Source organism: Mauremys reevesii, linkage group 4, assembly GCF_016161935.1.
Source record: "Mauremys reevesii isolate NIE-2019 linkage group 4, ASM1616193v1, whole genome shotgun sequence".
In the NCBI taxonomy this organism is placed as follows: domain Eukaryota; kingdom Metazoa; phylum Chordata; order Testudines; family Geoemydidae; genus Mauremys; species Mauremys reevesii.
Genome location: NC_052626.1, coordinates 147,762,189 through 147,780,242, shown reverse-complemented (window position 1 = coordinate 147,780,242; position 18,054 = coordinate 147,762,189). Strand labels below are relative to the sequence as shown.

Below are 18,054 nucleotides of genomic sequence, written 5' to 3'. Positions count from 1 at the left end.
GTATATACTGTTCATGGCAATATGCAACTCAAGCCAATTTCCTCTAGATCCTTGAGTGACATAGTGCTCATTTTCATTTTTGGACAAAGTCTACCACTTCAGTCAATGCATCTTGACATTCATCTCGTCACCGGTCACTATCTGTTGATTGTTCCTCTCCTTGTTTTGTGTCATGGCAGGTGTATTAGCGGTATTCCATATACCCGTTATTGAAACTGAGTCCATGGAGCCCACACAGAATGTGACTGAATTCATCCTTTTGGGACTTTGCCACAATGAGATGTTACAGCTTGTGTGCTTTGTGTTCTTTGTACTCCTCTATATCGCTACTGTGCTGGGAAACCTTCTAATTATTGTCACTGTAAAGAACAGCCAGTATCTGAAGTCTCCCATGTATTTCTTCCTCAGCAACCTGTCCTTTGTAGACATGTGCCTTTCCTCTTCCACAGCCCCAAAACTGATTGCGGACTTCTTCGTGGAGAGGAAAACCATCTCCTTTGACGGCTGCATAGCCCAGTTGTTTGTGGTCCATTTCTTCGGGTGCACTGAATTCTTCATCCTCACAGTGATGGCGTATGATCGTTACATCGCGATCTGCAAACCCCTCCATTACACAACCATCATGACCGGGTGGGTTTGTGGCTCCCTTGTGATGGCTTCATGGGTGGGTGGCTTTGTGCATTCCATAGTTCAGACTCTCCTGATCATCCAGTTACCCTTCTGTGGGCCCAACGAGATTGACCACTATTTCTGCGATGTGCAACCTTTGCTGAAACTGGCCTGCACTGACACTTACCTTGTTGGCGTCATGGTCATTGCCAATAGTGGGATGATTTCCCTGATCTGTTTTGTTGTGCTGGTTGTGTCCTATGTCATCATCTTTGTCTCCTTGAGAACTCGCTCCTCCGAAGGTCGTCGCAAAGCTCTTTCCACCTGTGCTTCCCATATTGCTGTAGTGATTATATCATTTGGGCCCTCTATCTTCATGTATTTAAGACCTTCCACCACCTTCTCAGAGGATAAGATGGTCACAGTGTTCTACACCATTATCACCCCTATCCTGAATCCCTTGATCTATACCCTGCGCAATGAGGAGGTGAAAAATGCTATGAGAAAATTAGGGAGCAGAAAAGTGACATTAGGGGTGAAATGAAAAATGGGATGTGTGGAATGATGGTAATTCTGCCAAGTAATGCTATTCATCAGGAATTTTAGAGAAAGGAGATTTCCGTATCACAGGTGTTCAGTTTTTCTGTGAAAATTCCCAATGATTTTCTCTGAATCCTGCTATGTTTTGGATTCTTAGAGTTTAACTATTTGGTTTATTGTACTAGGTTTATAGATTTATAATAAAGTAAGTTTGGCTGTAATGCAAGAGACCTACAGGCCATATCCTGTATGTTAAGCTAAGGCAAAGTTAGCATATCTAGATTAAGACCTTTTATCCAGAAAGCGAAGCTGATCTACATCTTGTTACCTAAATAGCTAAGATCTTTTATCTAGACCAATAGATAATGGAAGAATGGCATGGGGGGGTTTCAATTTGTACCCACAGACTTAACAGGTACACTACAAGGAGAGAACTGAAATGACTAAAGAACAGAAATAATATTGTGTGTAGGTACATGTTATCAATACGCACATATATACTAGACTATGGAGTAAGCGAACCCTAACATTTTGTGGGTGAGGAATGAAATTTGGGCATAAGAGGAAGGATTTCCAGCACTTGTGACCCACCTCGCTAGAGTATTCTATTTCTACTCTATCTCTAGTCCTCTTCTCTTCTCTTCTCTTCTCTCTCTCTACTTTGACTACTACTATCAGTAGACTGTAATTGTTCTTAACTTTCTAAGTTTCAGGGAACTAGCAAAGTTTGGTTTCCCTAAACTTTATTTTTAGATTGTTTATTAGCTTTTCTGTTTAAGTTTAAGTTAGTCAAATAAACCCTAAGTTAGTTCTGATAGCTCTGAGCATTAGTTTCGTCTAAGGACTTCATCTCTCACTGAAGAATTTAAAAACCTGAACCATGATGCTGGTCCTGTCTCTCTTATCCCCAGGTTATCAAGGAAGGGTATGAGTATATTAACCAAAGCTTTGTATCATACCATACTATATTACCATCTGTATCTTTTGAATAGCAGTAATGCAATTGTAACTTTGTAACTCTGATTATTTTACCGTTTACTTACTATTTCATTGATTCTAATAAAAAGTTTTTACAGCTATTTCTGTGAGCTTCCTTTCATACCCCCGAGGGTCCTTTTTAAATTCTGTGGAGCCTGATTTGGGACAAGAACTTTTATGTTCTGATCAAACAGATTGGTGAGCTATGACCCATAGAAATTAATAATAATAAATAATTATTAATATTATTATTAATTAAATTAAAATATAATTAAATTGATAGCTTAAATTAATATTATTAGTACACCCTTAAATCAGGCTATATAAGGCCATTCTACTTTGACATGAAAGCTTGCAACATTTAAGGCTCAGTGAAATGTGGAAACGATTCCTGTCCTTTGTTCAATTTTATACCTAATTTCAGCTAGCTGATTAGTGGTCATTATTGTAGTCCCAGTAGCACTGGAGCAGTATGACCCAGAGATAGCCCTGGAGTCCGGCTCTGAAGTCACATGGTACTAGTCTTGGTTCTGTTACATTATGAATTTGGGTCAGTCACTTCCTTTCTCTGGACCTCTGCTTCCCTCCCATGTTTTGCCATTTTAGAGTGTAATTTCTTCTTTTACTAAGTTTGTACAGCACCAAGCACATGGAGTCCCAGTTTCAGCTGAGGCCACTAGGCAATATCGCAATACTACTAATAGTAATAATTTTGCATTATGCTCTCATGAACATGTAGGCATGGGCTCACTATGAGGATCTGTTAAATTCAAATATATATATAAAAAACTGTGTGAATCCTTTTGAGCTTCTCATATGTCCTTTTTTTTTACTATGTCCCTTTGCAAAAAATTATCATTATGAGTGAGGGAGAAACAAAGCTCATTGCGTCTTAGGGGTAGTACGCAGAATACTGAACTATCTAGCTTTGCGTTTAAGTACAATGCAATTTATGTCATGTCAGTGTAGTACATTTTAATTAAGCTGCCCACAGATGGTTGTGTAATATGTGTCTCTCTGGAATTAGATCTATTTTGGACAGAGTCATAGAAGGGGGTTCTTTCGAACCATCTGAAAAGAGAATGTTTGTGTGTGTCAATGGTTAAGGCATTTGAAATCTGGTGCGTGACCCATAGTGAACAACTCCACCCTCGTTTGAACACAACGATCCAACAAAAAGAACAACAGTCCTGGTGATGAGATGCTCAGATTCATCTCCATTAATTACAGTGATGCTACCTGCCCTCCTAAACAAGCTACATTAAATTTGAGACATTAAAACTCCTCCTCACGATTAATAGATTTCTGCAAACTTTCTGAATGCGACCATCAGAACTTTGGAGCAGTCAAAGCAGAGCATATCTCCAGTTGTGAGAATACGAGACTCCTCTTAAACAAATATATATGTTCCCTCTCTATGCTCCCATCTCATACACATGCAGAAAGATCATCTTTTTAGAATATGAGCCATCCAGGCCACCCAAGAGAGCTGCCCCACTTAGATACCATGGTTAGCAATCTCCGGAGAAGGAGCAAGACTGAAATTTTTCACCCTTGCCCTTGTCTTTCATGGAGAAGGCTAACACCAATAGGTCAAGGAGCAAGGAGCTGTACTGTGATGACTAAATTATTTCATTCACCCAACAATACAGTTGGTAGAAGGCAATGGTATTTGGTTTAATATTGACTTGGGATGGTTTGAGATGAGTAGGAAAGGACCTCCTAGCTTATCGCCTCCTCCACCTGTGGGTTTCTGCCTCTTGGAATTTGCCCCACAGTAGAAAAGAGTCATGTCCCAGAAGTCCTGATACTGCATTACGAGGTCACATCAGCATGTGATGGCTTTGTGTCATACGAAAAGCTCAGTAAAACACTGTTGATTCAACATGGAGATAACATGTCATCACACCATGATGCTGGTTTACGATACCAAAAACAAACATAAGGCTATTTAACTGGACCTCACCCCAGTTAAACTCAGGGCGAGCAGAAACTGGATAACATCAGGAAATTTAATGGAATATGTGGTGGAGGTGGTAATGTCACCATCTCAGCTATTTGTTAAAGTCCTCTCTGGAGATGAATCTTTACACAGCTCTTGAGGAAGTTGAGATAAAATACAATCTTCAGGGGAACTAGTAGGGAGCGAACCAGGCCCAATCTGTAAGTTGGGAGAAACTATACACAGAATTTCATGGGGTGGGGCCATTGCTGTGGTGGTAGCAGAGAGGTTACAGCTACTGTTCTTCCTTTTCCTTTTCCTTCATCATTCCTCACAGTCCTCTTTCCCTAACTACCTCTTGGAAGTCAGAGCTGAATCCCCTGTCTCTCCTCATGTCTCTGGATGGTTGGTAAATGGGAGTAGGAGGGGGCGTGAAATGAAGTCTTCCTCACTCCCTGACACAGGGCTGGGTGTGAGAGTCTGCTCTCTCTCCCTTACCAGCTCCTGGAGAATGTTCCTAAAAATGACGGTCTTGAATATCAGCCAGAGCCTGTAAAATGCCTAAACCCTTGAGCACTGGCTGCAGATTTGGGTTCAAAATATTAAGAACTCACACAAACACTTTCTGTCACTATCTTGAACACCTAGTTATTATGATGAGTGAGCCTTTACCTTGGTGAACACCTATAGTGCTTCCCAGAGGAATCAAGCAGTGGGGAAGTCCCCAGCCAGTATAAATCGGCATTTCTCTGTTGAAGTTAGTCAGTGAACCGGATCTCCCGCTGGTGTTTGGAGTTATCTGGAGTCTAGGCAGCCATGCCAACTTCTACCAGCTCTGGATTTGGTCCTACTAACTTTTAAAGTGACAGGACATTTGTCCTAGGTTTATTCCCCACTTTGAACTTTAGCCTCCAAAAGATGGGGACCTGCATGGATTCTTCTAAGCTTAAATCCTAGCTTAGATCTGGTACCACTGCCACCAGCCAGGTTTCAGTGTCTGGCACACTCTCTGTTTCCCCAAAACTTTCCCTGGGAGAACCCAGATCCAAACTCCTTGGATCTTAACACAAGGGGAAATTAACCATTCCCCCACCTTCTTCCCCCTCCCCTAGTCGTTGGGAGAGATTACCTTGATTCAACTCCTTGAATCTAAACAAAGAGGGATTCACCTCCCCCCCCCCGCTCCTTTCTTTCCCCCACCTGTCCCTGGTGAGTCAAACTAATCCCCTGAGGTTTCAAACAAGGGAAAAAATCAACCAGGTTCTTAAAAAGAAAAGCTTTTAATTAAAGAAAAAAAGAAAAGGTAAAATTTAGCTCTGTAAAATCCGGATGGAAGTTTACAGGGTACAGCTTATGAAACTAGAGAGCTAGCATCAGTACAAATACAGCAACCAAAAATAAAATATTTCTCCAGCAAAACACACATTTGCAAATACAGAAATCAATCAAAAAGACTAATCCGCCTTTCTAATACTCACTATACTGAATAGAAGAGAATACTTCAGGAAGTTTGGAGAGCCTGGATATACGTCTGGCCCCTCTTAGATCCAAAGAGAGAACAGCCCCCAAAACAAAGAACACAAACAAAGACTTCCCTCCACAGAGATTTGAAATTATCTTGTCCCTTGATTGGTCCTCTGGTCAGGTGTCCGTCAGGTTTACTGAGCTTGTTAACCCTTTACAGGTAAAAGAGACCTTAACCCTTAACTATCTGTTTATGACAACTTTAGATCCAAAAATAAATTCTTTTGCTTCCTGTTCCCACTGCTTGTGACTATCACCAGGGGAGGCTCTAGACATTTTGCTGCCGCAGGCACGGAGGGTGCATTGGTTCCGGGACCAGCGGACCCTCAGCAGGTAAGCCGCCAAAGGCGGCCTGCCTTCCGCTCTCCCGGCGCTGGCAGAGTGCCCCCTGCAGCTTGCCTCCCCATACACGCCCTGCGAGCGCTGGTGCCTGGAGCCGCCCCTGATGATCACAGACTCTCCATGAAATCTGTTAACAATTCGTAGAGTGGGTTCCCTTGAGTATAATTAAAAGTTGGTTTTAAGGGGTTCCTGGTGCTATGCAACTTTTGAATAAGTCGCAGCAGCAAATCTGATTCCAGTTTTTAGCTAAATAAACCTTCAATGTTTGCCACCTAGAATGAGGCTGATGCAATATTAAAAGTTATTGCTTGGCAAATGCTGCTGGAATCAGAGTTTGGAACCTAGGTGCATGAATTTTACATAATTAACTTTGACTATTTCTCCTTCAACTTCCTCCCGAGGAGACTGTCAGAAGAAGAGAGTGAACTGGTCAGAGGGATAGGGAAGGAAGCTATTCACTTAGGTCAAGGTCTGCCAGCAAGGACAGAAATAGCCATTGGTGCATTCTGAGCTCAGAAGTGCCTTGGTATAAAAAATTTAACTCGGTGCTGACAGGGTTAAATACCTTCCCCAGATGTTTAAGCACATCATTAGTGAGCTCTGCATAGAAGGACCCTAAGAATGGGTCTCATTTCGGGCCTAGGGGTGAGGTTTAAACATCATCCGGCCACAAACTCTTTACTGTACTGATTGTCCAATGCGATACTTTAAATAGCCCCGTAGGAACCAGGTTTCCCTGTAGGTTCTTAAGCTGATTGCACCTGGAAGACTTTGATTCAGGAGCAGGTTAAAGTAGCAGAAATTAAAAAAAAAACAACCCAGAAAGCATTGACAATGAAGACAATGTAACCGTCCCACCTGTCTGTCTCTCAGTCTATCTGTGAATCTCTAATGCATCCTTCATCTGGCACTATATAGAGGGATTCGCTGATATATAATTAGTCTTCCTCTAGGACTGTAGCCTTTGCACCTTCCACTGATAAGCCATATTTCTGACAGATTGTTTTCCATTACTTTTTCTTTTCTTACATAGAAATTAAAGCACAAAGGGTCAGATTTTGAAAGGCACTTAGTTGCCTAAGTCATTTTAATTTTCAGTGCCCTTAAAAATCTGGCCCTAAACCCATTGAAGTTAATAGGAATCTTCCTATTGACTTCAGTGTGCATTTGACTGGGACCCTAGTGCTGGCTCAGTCCAATTAAACTCTCCCCTTTGAGGAACTTGTTTTCCATTCTCCATTCATGTTTTGTTGGTTGTTCTGTATTTAAAATGTGTCAAGGCTAGAGAGAGGGGTTGGACTGACAGAGCTGGACAGTGAATGTTCGACAGTTATTGCTAGAACAGGTGCCCATCATGCAGACAAACAAATTCCCCTGAAACGTGTCTCAGCCATGACTATGTAAGACCCCACCCCTGACAGCTACTATCAGACTGAGGAATTCAGCTCCCATGATTCAAAGGGGACACCTGGTGCCAATTGTATGGATGTTTTTGCTTAGCTGACACCTGTCCAGTCAGGAACCGTACTGAGAACCCACCAACTCATTTCACACATGCACCTGAAGAGCCAATAGATTGTAACAGTCCTTGGCAAGTCCTATGGGACTATACTGGAGGAGTTAACGCAGGGCTGACCAGTGGGGGTTTGCTGGCCTGGTGTTGCCGGAGTCCCTGTTATTTTGTTTAACATTTAAACATATTCTTCAGAATTACAAATATCGTCAAAGAAAATCAGGGTTGCATTCACGACTGGATCGCTCGGCAAAAAAGGGGAAATTTCCCAAGGATCACTGTCACCGTTTGATCATGTCTACTGGCTTCTCTTGTGTGCTAGTTCTTGCAGTGTTGTGACAATTGTGGTTTTGTGACCCAGCGTCTTGTTGCCATAGGAGTGATTAACGTCACTCATTTCTCATAATGGACAAATACGTGGAATACTGTGTAAGTAGAAGAGAGGGTACCAAGCCTTATTTCCTGCTCCCCATGTACAGATATTGCAAAGGCAGATGAAGGAAAAATATAGTCTATATCCTTGACCACCTGGTTCCAATCCTGCCTCTGTGACAGCTTCCATCTGGACTGACACATAGATTCATAGATTGTAGAACTGGAAGGGACCTCGAAAGGTCATCGAGTCCTGTCTCCTGCCCTCATGGCAGGACCAAATGCTGTCTAGACCATCCCTGATAGACATTTATCTAACCTACTCTTAAATATCTCCAGAGATGGAGATTCCACAACCTCCCTAGGCAATTTATTCCAGTGTTTAACCACCCTGACAGTTAGGAACTTTTTCCTAATGTCCAAGCTAAACCTCCCTTGCTGCAGTTTAAGCCCATTGCTTCTTGTTACAGCCTTAGAGGCTAAGGTGAACAAGTTTTCTCCCTCTAAAAGGTTCTGAAAAGAGCAACTAAAATGATTAGGGGTTTAGAGAGGGTCCCATATGAGGAAAGATTAAAGAGGCTAGGACTCTTCAGTTTGGAAAAGAGAAGACTAAGGGGGGACATGATAGAGGTATATAAAAACATGAGTGATGTTGAGAAAGTGGATAAGGAAAAGTTATTTACTTATTCCCATAATACAAGAACTAGGGGTCACCAAATGAAATTAATAGGCAGCAGGTGTAAAACAAATAAAAGGAAGTTCTTCACGCAGCGCACAGTCAACTTGTGGAACTCCTTACCTGAGGAGGTTGTGAAGGCTGGGACTATAACAATGTTTAAAAGGGGACTGGATAAATTCATGGTGGCTAAGTCCATAAATGGCTATTAGCCAGGATGGGTAAGAATGGTGTCCCTAGCCTCTGTTCGTCAGAGGATGGAGATGGATGGCAGGAGAGAGATCACTTGATCATTGCCTGTTAGGTTCACTCCCTCAGGAGCACCTGGCATTGGCCACTGTCGGTAGACAGATACTGGGCTAGATGGACCTTTGGTCTGACCCGGTACGGCCTTTCTTATGTTCTCCTCCTTATGACACTCATTTAGATACCTGAAAACTGCTATCATGTTCCCTCTCAGCCATGAAGCGTTTAATCGGGGATCTCCATAAGTAAAGACAGGAGCTGGTACACCTTGAAGTAAAGAGCCACTTTGGCACATAGGAAGGTTGGATATGCATCTTGACTAGTGGGCTAATGTATCAACAAACTGGAGAGCAAGGCAGGATGTCACAGCACCAGTGGTACTGCTAGACTTCCCAAAGATTCTGGGTTCATCTTCCACACCAATGGGGGTCCCATACTAAACATGGGGTGGAATACAAGTGGCCTATTGAAATGTAAGCAGCAGGGGCCATGTCACCAGGCATTTCCTCCGAACTCTAATCATCCAGTGCAGCCAGGGTGTCTTCGAGAACTGGTACTGCAGTGAAATCCCATTGCCCCAGTTTTGTCACAGGTCCTGGCCCTGTGTCACAGTTGTCACAATATCATCTGGAGCAGAAATCAAAAGGTTAAGTCCTGTATACCAAGGATTAACGTGAAAACACTGAAGTCCACAAGGTGAATTACCATTGATTTTGTTGGACACTGGCCTTAACTGAAGACAACTAATGGCTGTTCACACACAATGGATATTGGCCACTGAAAAATCATTCTAGACAGGGCCTCTGTGATCAGCACCAATTTAGGTCACATCTTTATGTCTCTCTAACAATAGAGACCTAACCAGGAGAACTATGAGTCATGACATAGCCAATATCATAGTCTCCCAACCAACCTATGAACGCATTTTGGAGCTGAGCTAAAGCAATGCTTCAGCCATCTCTGTCTGGTCTCAGGGAAATGGGAGCAGGAATGAGGGGCAGGGCCAGAGACCTCCCAGTCAATGAGCAAGGAGCACCAAGTAGATGCAGAGGTAGACAGGCTCCTGTGCTCCATAAAAGTGGGTTGTGATGGAGAAATGAAGGGCAGAGACGGGCTTCCCCAATACACAGAATTAGCCCCTCTTCTGCCCCTCACTCTGTTCTTTCCACTTCCCACATCACTAACAATCCTGCTCCATCCATATCTTCATACATCCTAGAAGAAGTCAGGGAATGTCTCTGCCCCCCATGTCAGGCCAATGACAGCAGGTGCTTCTTTCAACGCATTAGGAAAGACAGTGGTGGTGAGAATTCTCTAACTATCTCTTGGATGTCAAAACTGGGTCCCCTTCTCCTCCCCACAACTCTGCATGGCTGGTAAATGGGGGTGGGTGGGAGAAATGGGCTCTTTCTCATTTCTTGTCAAATGGGTAAGAGTGAGAGTCTGTTATCTCTCTTTCCTCTGGACATTCACTGCTCCCCCGCGGCTGGGAAACATTCCTCATAATTATTATCTTGAGGGTCTCCAGAGCCTGGTTGAGGATCAAACCCTTGAATTTTTGCTTTCACATTTGGGAATTAGAGTTTGGTGCTAAATATCCATAAACCTGTGACATACAGTGTTTCGGTGCTTTGGGAATACCTAGGAACGGTGACCATACTGCCTCAGGAGCCATTATCTAGGTAAATACTTATAGAGCTGCACAGACCAAGAAAATATAAGGCCTGGGATCCTGCTGGCAGAAATCAGTATAGCTTCATTTAGGTAAACATGGCCAGGTTATGTAAATCCACGTATCTCTATTGAAGTCAATGGTCCAGACTCCCCTGTTGAGTAAACTGAGGTAGATTTTTTGAGAAGCAGCACTAATACAAATAATAATTTATAATAGGTTTATGCGAACATGAAAACGAACTCCTGGTCAGCAATTGTCCTAATTAACTTGCAAAATGAGAGGTCTTTCGATCCAAAACTAATTTCCTTTGCTTCCTGTTCTTATGCCTTGTAACGAAATCACAGACCCTCAATGAAGTCCTTTAACACTACTGAGACCATGTTCCCTTGGATATTACTAAAAGATGGTTTTAAAGTGGCCCTGGTGTGATGCAACAGACAAAATCTAATTCCAGGTTTCAGCTATAGGACCACAATATCAAAAGTTTGTTTTCCAGGAGGAGGCTGATGAAATAGAAAGTTTAATTGTTTTCCAAATGATGCCAGTGTCGGAGTTCGATCCCCAGGTGCATGACTTTCTATGTAACTTACTTTACCTATTTCTGCTTCAGCTTCCTCCTCCGGGAGATGTACGACTGCCAGAATAAGAGAGTGGATTGGTCCGAGAGATGGCGAGAAGCTGCCCAATTAGATCAGGCTCTGCTAGCAAGGAGAGAAATAGCCATTGCTCCATTCTGAGCTCAGAGGGACTTTGGTATTAAAATTTCACTGAAAGCTGATGGCTTAACGTCCTCCCCAGATCCCTAAGTGAATCATTAGTGACTTCCAGACTGCACAGAGGGACCCACAGAATACATTTTATTTCTGTGCATGAGGCTGAGGTTTATACATCAATAGACAGGACTGCACTGACTGGCCAATTTCAGAGTTTAAACAACTCTCTCCAAATCAGGTTTCCGATGCTGATCACACCGAAGGACATTTTGTCCGTAGCAGATGAAATCTTGCAGAATCATTCCTTCCGTGGGTCCTTGCACTGTTATGATTGAGGCCTGTAACTTTACTGCATGAGCACGTAGAACAGAAATCGGAATATTGTTAAATCTCTTATGAAAATGATTGCTGAGGACTAGAGTGAGCTGACTTTTTTAAACTGAAACTTTTTTACCAGCAAAATGCAGATTTAGGTCAACTGAAATACTTAGTGTTGATTTCACTGAATTGTTTTGGTAAGGGGGGAAGGGAAACTTTTTAAAAATGTCAGAAAAAATAAATATTTTGTTTTGATTTTTCTAAAAATATCTTTCCAGTTTTTCGATTCAAAATGATTTTTGTTTTAACATTTCCTTGATTTTATTTAAAAAAATAAAAATAAATTAAAAATTGCACAAAACCAAATCAACATGTTTCATTAACGGTCAAACAAAATATTTCATTTGACCCAGATTGATATTTTTTTTAAACTTTTCAATTTACAAATTTTTTTGTTTTGGTTCAGCCCAAAACAGTTCCTCTCCCCCACAATTTATCTTTTGAATTTCCAGTGAACTGAAAAATCTATTTACACAGCTCTACTTAGAAGCGATGGCTGTTCACACCCACCATTTCCTAGAGGACTAAGCCTCCATTGCTACACTTCTCAAGATCCCTCTTCCTGAGCATTAGGAGACAACTGAAGACTCTGACACAGGAGTTCCTCCAATGTCTTGTTATGTAGAAAGGTGTCAATGGAATGAACAAGATATGAATCACGTTTGCGATAGAAAGGCCTCAAACATATAGCACAATGTGTTGGTAAAAATCCAATTGTAAGTGTGAGGCACAGAACAACTAAAGGGACTAAAGATCAAATTTGACAAGGTATTTAGATGTTGTTCTGCTCGGTATGACAAGGCCTGAGTGACTTAGATTGCTGAATCCCATTGTCAAAAGTGATTTAGACACTTAGAAGCCTAAGTCTCAGTCTGACTTAGGCTGCTTAGAAGCTGTCAATTTTGAAAAGGCAGTGTAGCTAAGTCCCTTAGCTCTTGTAATGCCGAGTGGAGAAATGCCTAAAAATCTGGGCTTGACTGTCAACACACACCAAAAGTTTGCCTGAAAGATGAATCCAAAGCAATATGGCGTAGCTGCCTCTTCACTGTTGCTTCCAATGGAAACACCTTGAAATGCCTCTGGGAACGCATTACTCAATGCAATGACATGCTACCACTATATGATTCACTCTAAATATTTCTGCTGTAACTTCACAGCTCGTTGGCTTTTAGCTCATGCTAAGTTGGCAGAAATAGGGCTTTGGGTGGGCTATTCGCTTAGGGATGCCACAAAGGGCACTCTGAGGCTTGTGTCTATTCAGCAGGAGGGGCATCAGATTCCTTCACCCTCCCCACCGTCTTGGATGTGTGGATTCTGTGCTCACCTCTTCCATTTGGTGTGGCCACTCTCTGGTTGCACAGAGCTAGCACAGACAGACCTCCACGAAGGCATGGGTCATGAGGCCTAGGAGCAGTATAGGGATGACTCAAGGCTCGGTGATGTTCTTTGCTCTGCTGAGACAGGTCAGTTAGTGGACCAAGGAGCAAAGCATGGTGAGGAATTGGCCTCCATGTGTTATTTGGCATACACCTTGGAAGCCAAAAACAGCAGCTCGGCAGGTACATGGATAATTTCCTTGCTTTGGTGCTCTGTCCTCTGACCTTAAAGGGGCTTGAAGAGGCTTCTGCAGCACCTCCATTGTTTCCATTCATGACTGGGACAGTGGGAGTTTACTGAAGCCAGCTGGGATCCCTACTTAGAGTTAGGAAGGGATTGGCAGGTCGCCAACCTGCCAAATACAATACAGAATGAGAAGAGTGCGAGTGAACAGTTTGTGAACAACTCAGAAGTGAAAATTACCCATCTGAACATTGTCATGTATACTTAAGAGTTACAAATATGGTCAAAGAAAATCAGTATTGCTTGTATGAATAATTTGCTTAGCAAAAACGGGGATAAATTCTCAATGAATGCTACGTCAATGGGATGGTCTGAGTGTCTCAACTGGCTGCTTGATCTGGCCATATCATTGCAATTGTGGTTTCATGACACAAAGTTTTGTTGCCACAGGGAATAACTAACTCTTCTCTTATGATGGACCAGTTTGTCTATGGCTGCATAAATAGAAGGGAGGGTATCAAGCCATATTCTCTCCCCTCCCACCCCCTTGCACAGATTTTGAAAAGCCACATGAAGTACAAACATCTTCTATATCCTTAATTCCATGGTCCCACTACTGTTTCTATAGCAGCCTCTATCTGTGACACCGAACACACCAAGGATTTTACTGGGGATCTCCAGAGGTAAAGGCAGGAGTTGGTACAGCTTGAATTAAAGAGCAACAGCTTCATCACTTAGGCACATAGGAAGGTCAGAGACACATATTCACTAGTGGGATACACTTTCACTGTGAATGGTATCAAGTGCCCATATGTGATGGGAGGTCCCAGCCCCAGTGATGCTGCTAGACTTCCCAAACTTTCCACAGCAGAGGCACCCCAGACTAAGCATAGGGTGGAATACAAGATAACATCCTGGAATGTAAGCAGCAGTGGCCACATCACCAGGAATTTCCTCATAACTCCCATCATCCAGTGCAGCCAGGGTGTCTCTGCCCCAGTCTTGTCACAAGGCCTGGTCCTGTCACAGCTGAGTCACATTATCACGTAGAAGAGAAATCCAAGCATTATTCAATCCCATATATCAGTGATTAAGGGGTGATGCAAAAGCCACTGAAGTCAACCTGGCAATTTTCCATTGATTTTGTTGGACATGAGTTCTCTTCGGTTAAGGCCTGATCCAATGGCTGTTCATGCACAGCAGGTCCACAGAGCTTGTTGCCTTTTGCCCAAGTTCTCGAGGTCCACTTTCTAAGCATAGGAGTGAAATGAGGAACTTGACACAGGATTTCCTGTGCCCTCTTCTTATGTAGGGGACACAAGTAGGAGGAACCAGATAATAGCAAGATCTCTAAGGCCATCACTTGGTGAAAATATGATAAGGCAGGCGGGTGGTGGGGGGAGATCATATTGAAAGATGGAGTTTGAAAACAGTGAAAGGGACTAACTCTCAGCAGAGCTTTGAAAGTTTGCTTCCAATACATGTTTACAGTTGTATAGGGGAGTGTTTCTTCAAAACTATTTCTAGTGGAGAAGCCTTGAAATTCCACTGGGAGCTCATTATCCAGGCAATGACGCACTGCCACTAAATATTTATTTTAAATATTTCTGCTGTGACTTCCCAGCAAAGAGAGAGACAGTTTTTCCCAAAGATCTTGTTGGGTTTTAGATTTTGCAGAGTGAGGGATGGAGACGGTCTTAGACCTGAGGCTTTGTGAGTTGGGAGAGTGGTTGATGTGAAAAGATTCTTGAGGGCTGGCTTGACCAAACCACTTCTCCAGTTCGCTACATTGGCCTTCGCAGAATTGACGGACAGGAAATGACTTCCTAACACAGGGCTTGTAAAGATGTTAGGATGAAATTTACAAAGCAGAAAATTCCTATAGCAGGGAGTAACTGATGACCTTGTAAATCACCCTCATCAACTGCTTACTGTTGTTCAGACCTGAACACCTTTGATATGGGAGTAGATAAGAAGCAGGGGAAATTAAACCCATCACGAATCAGGTAACTTTTGAGATCTGCAGATACAACCCATGTGAGTTTTCCAGCAAGGGTGAGTATTTTATGCCCTTCTTTTCCTGCTTAGCTCTACCAATGTAAAAAAAAAAAAGAAACAACTTATTAGGATTCATTCCAATCTAATTCCCTGCTCCATCAATCAGTCTCCAACTAATTCACCTAAAATGCTATGAATGACTCTAAAATCTTCATTACAAGCTTCCCTCTTGAAAAATCTTCATATTATTTTAATTTTAGTTTTGAAATGTATAAAAAAGGTTTCTTAGATGCTAGTCTGTAAGCAATAAGCATCCCCACATCATATTTAATCCATTCCTGCTTATGACCACTCATAAATACTTTCATTTGAACACAGAAAATTTAATTTCAGTCAACTCACATCAAATGGTAACACACAAAGGGTCAAGTTCGCGAGGGGACTTCAGCTGATTTCCACCACTCTGGTGTCAGAGTTAACTGGTTAATCAAACAGTGTTTATGGCTACTTTGCGTTTTTGGAGCAGCATTAATAATCTAAAGTGTATCCGTGAGTCCTGCTGATAAATTAGTGTTTCAATTCTAGTTGAAATTGGGGTTTTGTGTACAGGTGGTCAAAATTCTCCACTGAAACCATTTTTTCCAGTTAAAATGGCTTTTCAACTAAATGTAAATGTTGTGAAATAATTTTGTGATGAAAATAATCAGACCAGTTTTCAGACATTGGTTACTGAACGAGATAACTCAGTTTCATGTCTGCATGTACAAAAAAAAAAACTTTTTTGAGGATTTATGTGCTCAGATGCAAAGATAAGAGATATGGTTATCCTTGGTTGAAAAATGGGATTCTGAAGGTGTTTAACAATGCAATACAAATAAAATAGAATGAGTATCATGGGAGGGCTGATTGCAAAGCGTAGTCAAGGTTAAATTTTTCACTTACAGTTAAATTCTTTGATGATTCACTATGGGGGAAGAATAGAATGAATTGGCTTTACAGTTTCCACTCTAATTATTTGGAGTATATACTGTACATGGCAATATGCAACTCAAGCCAATTTCCTCAAGTTCCTTGAGTTACATAGTGCTCATTTTCACTTTTGGACAAAGTCTACCACTTCAGTCAATGCAACTTGACATTCATCTCGTCACCGGTCAATATCTGTTGATTGTTCCTCTCCTTGTTTTGTGTCATGGCAGGTGGATTAGCGGTATTCCATATACCCCGTTATTGAAACTGAGTACATGGAGCCCACACAGAATATGACTGAATTCATCCTTTTAGGACTTTGCCACAATGAGATGTTACAGCCTGTGTGTTTTGTGTTCTTTGTACTCCTCTATATCGCTACTGTGCTGGGAAACCTTCTAATTATTGTCACTGTAAAGAACAGCCAGTATCTGAAGTCTCCCATGTATTTCTTCCTCAGCTACCTGTCCTTTATAGACATATGCTATTCGTCTGTCACAGCCCCAAAACTGATTGTGGACTTCTTCGTGGAGAAGAAAACCATCTCCTTTGATGGCTGCATAGCACAGCTGTTTGTGTTCCATTTCGTCGGGTGCACTGAAAGCTTCCTCCTCACAGTGATGGCGTACGATCGTTACATCGCGATCTGCAAACCCCTCCATTACACAACCATCATGACCGGGTGTGTTTGTGGCTCCCTTGTGATGGCTTCATGGGTGGGTGGCTTTGTGCATTCCATAGTTCAGACTCTCCTGACCATCCACTTACCCTTCTGTGGGCCCAACGAGATTGACCACTATTTCTGCGATGTGCACCCTTTGCTGAAACTGGCCTGCACTGACACTTATCTTGTTGGCATCATGGTCATTGCCAATAGCGGGATGATTTGCCTGACCTGTTTTGTTGTGCTGGTAGTGTCCTATGTCATCATCTTAGTCTCCTTGAGAACTCGCTCCTCTGAAGGTCGTCGCAAAGCTCTTTCCACCTGTGCCTCCCATATTCCTGTAGTGATTATATTTTTTGGGCCATGTACCTTCCTGTATTTAAGACCTTCCACCACCTTCTCAGAGGATAAGATGGTGACGGTGTTCTACACCATTCTCACCCCTATGATGAATCCCTTGATCTATACCCTGCGCAATGAGGAGGTGAAAAATGCCATGAGAAAATTAGGGAGCAGAAAAGCGACGTTAGGGGTGCAATGAAAAATGGGATGTGTGGAATGATGGTAGTTCTGCCAAGTAATGCTATTCATCAGGAATTTGAGAGAAAACAGATTTTAATATCACAGGTGTTCAGTTTTTCTGTGAAAATTCCCAATGATTTTCTCTGAATCCTGCTATGTCTAGCCTATAGGATTAACCTTCTTACATACATATATACTATAAGAAAAGATTATATATAATAATTATATAATTATATACAATATTTTCTTATCGTTTAATTTTTTGGTTTATTGTACGAGGTTTGTAGATTTATAATAAAGTAAGTTTGGCTGTAATGCAAGAGACCTACAGGCCATATCCTGTAGGTTAAGCTAAGGCAAAGTTAGCATATCTATATTAAGACCTTTTACGCAGAAAGTAAAGTTGATCTACATCTTGTTACCTAAATAGCTAAGACCTTTTATCTAGACCAATATACAATGGAAGAATGGCATAGGGGCGGTTTCAGTTTGTACCCACAGACTTAACAGATACACCACAGGGAAAGAACTGAAATGACTAAAGAACAGAAATAATTTAAGTGCATAGGTACATGTCATCAATATGCACATACATACTAGCCTGTGGGGTAAGCAAACCCTAACATTTTGTTGGGGAGGAATGAAATTTGGGCATAAGAGGAAGGATTTCCGGCACTTGTGCCTCTAAAAGAGGGACCCACCTCGCTAGATTATTCTATTTCTGCTCTATCTCTAGTCCTCTTCTCTTCTCTTCTCTTTTATCTCTCTACTATGACTACTACTATTAGGGAACTAGCAAAATTTGGTTTCCCTAAACTTTTATTATTAATTTG

General features: G+C 42.0%; 2 protein-coding genes across 2 annotated transcripts; both read left to right on the top strand.

Annotated features, from left to right (window-relative positions):
- The first annotated feature begins 223 nt into the window (after nucleotides 1–223).
- Nucleotides 224–1,153, top strand: LOC120403458 (olfactory receptor 4S2-like). Its single transcript, XM_039534527.1, has one exon. The coding sequence runs from the start codon at nucleotides 224–226 to the stop codon at nucleotides 1,151–1,153; it is 930 nt and encodes a 309-aa protein (XP_039390461.1).
- Nucleotides 1,154–16,310: 15,157 nt separating this feature from the next.
- Nucleotides 16,311–17,240, top strand: LOC120403456 (olfactory receptor 4S2-like). Its single transcript, XM_039534525.1, has one exon. The coding sequence runs from the start codon at nucleotides 16,311–16,313 to the stop codon at nucleotides 17,238–17,240; it is 930 nt and encodes a 309-aa protein (XP_039390459.1).
- Nucleotides 17,241–18,054: the final 814 nt, after the last annotated feature.

Excerpts from the sequence above, each read along its gene's own strand:
- LOC120403458 (XM_039534527.1), top strand. The coding sequence starts at position 224 with ATGGAGCCCACACAGAATGTGACTGAATTCATCCTTTTGGGACTTTGC.
- LOC120403456 (XM_039534525.1), top strand. The coding sequence starts at position 16,311 with ATGGAGCCCACACAGAATATGACTGAATTCATCCTTTTAGGACTTTGC.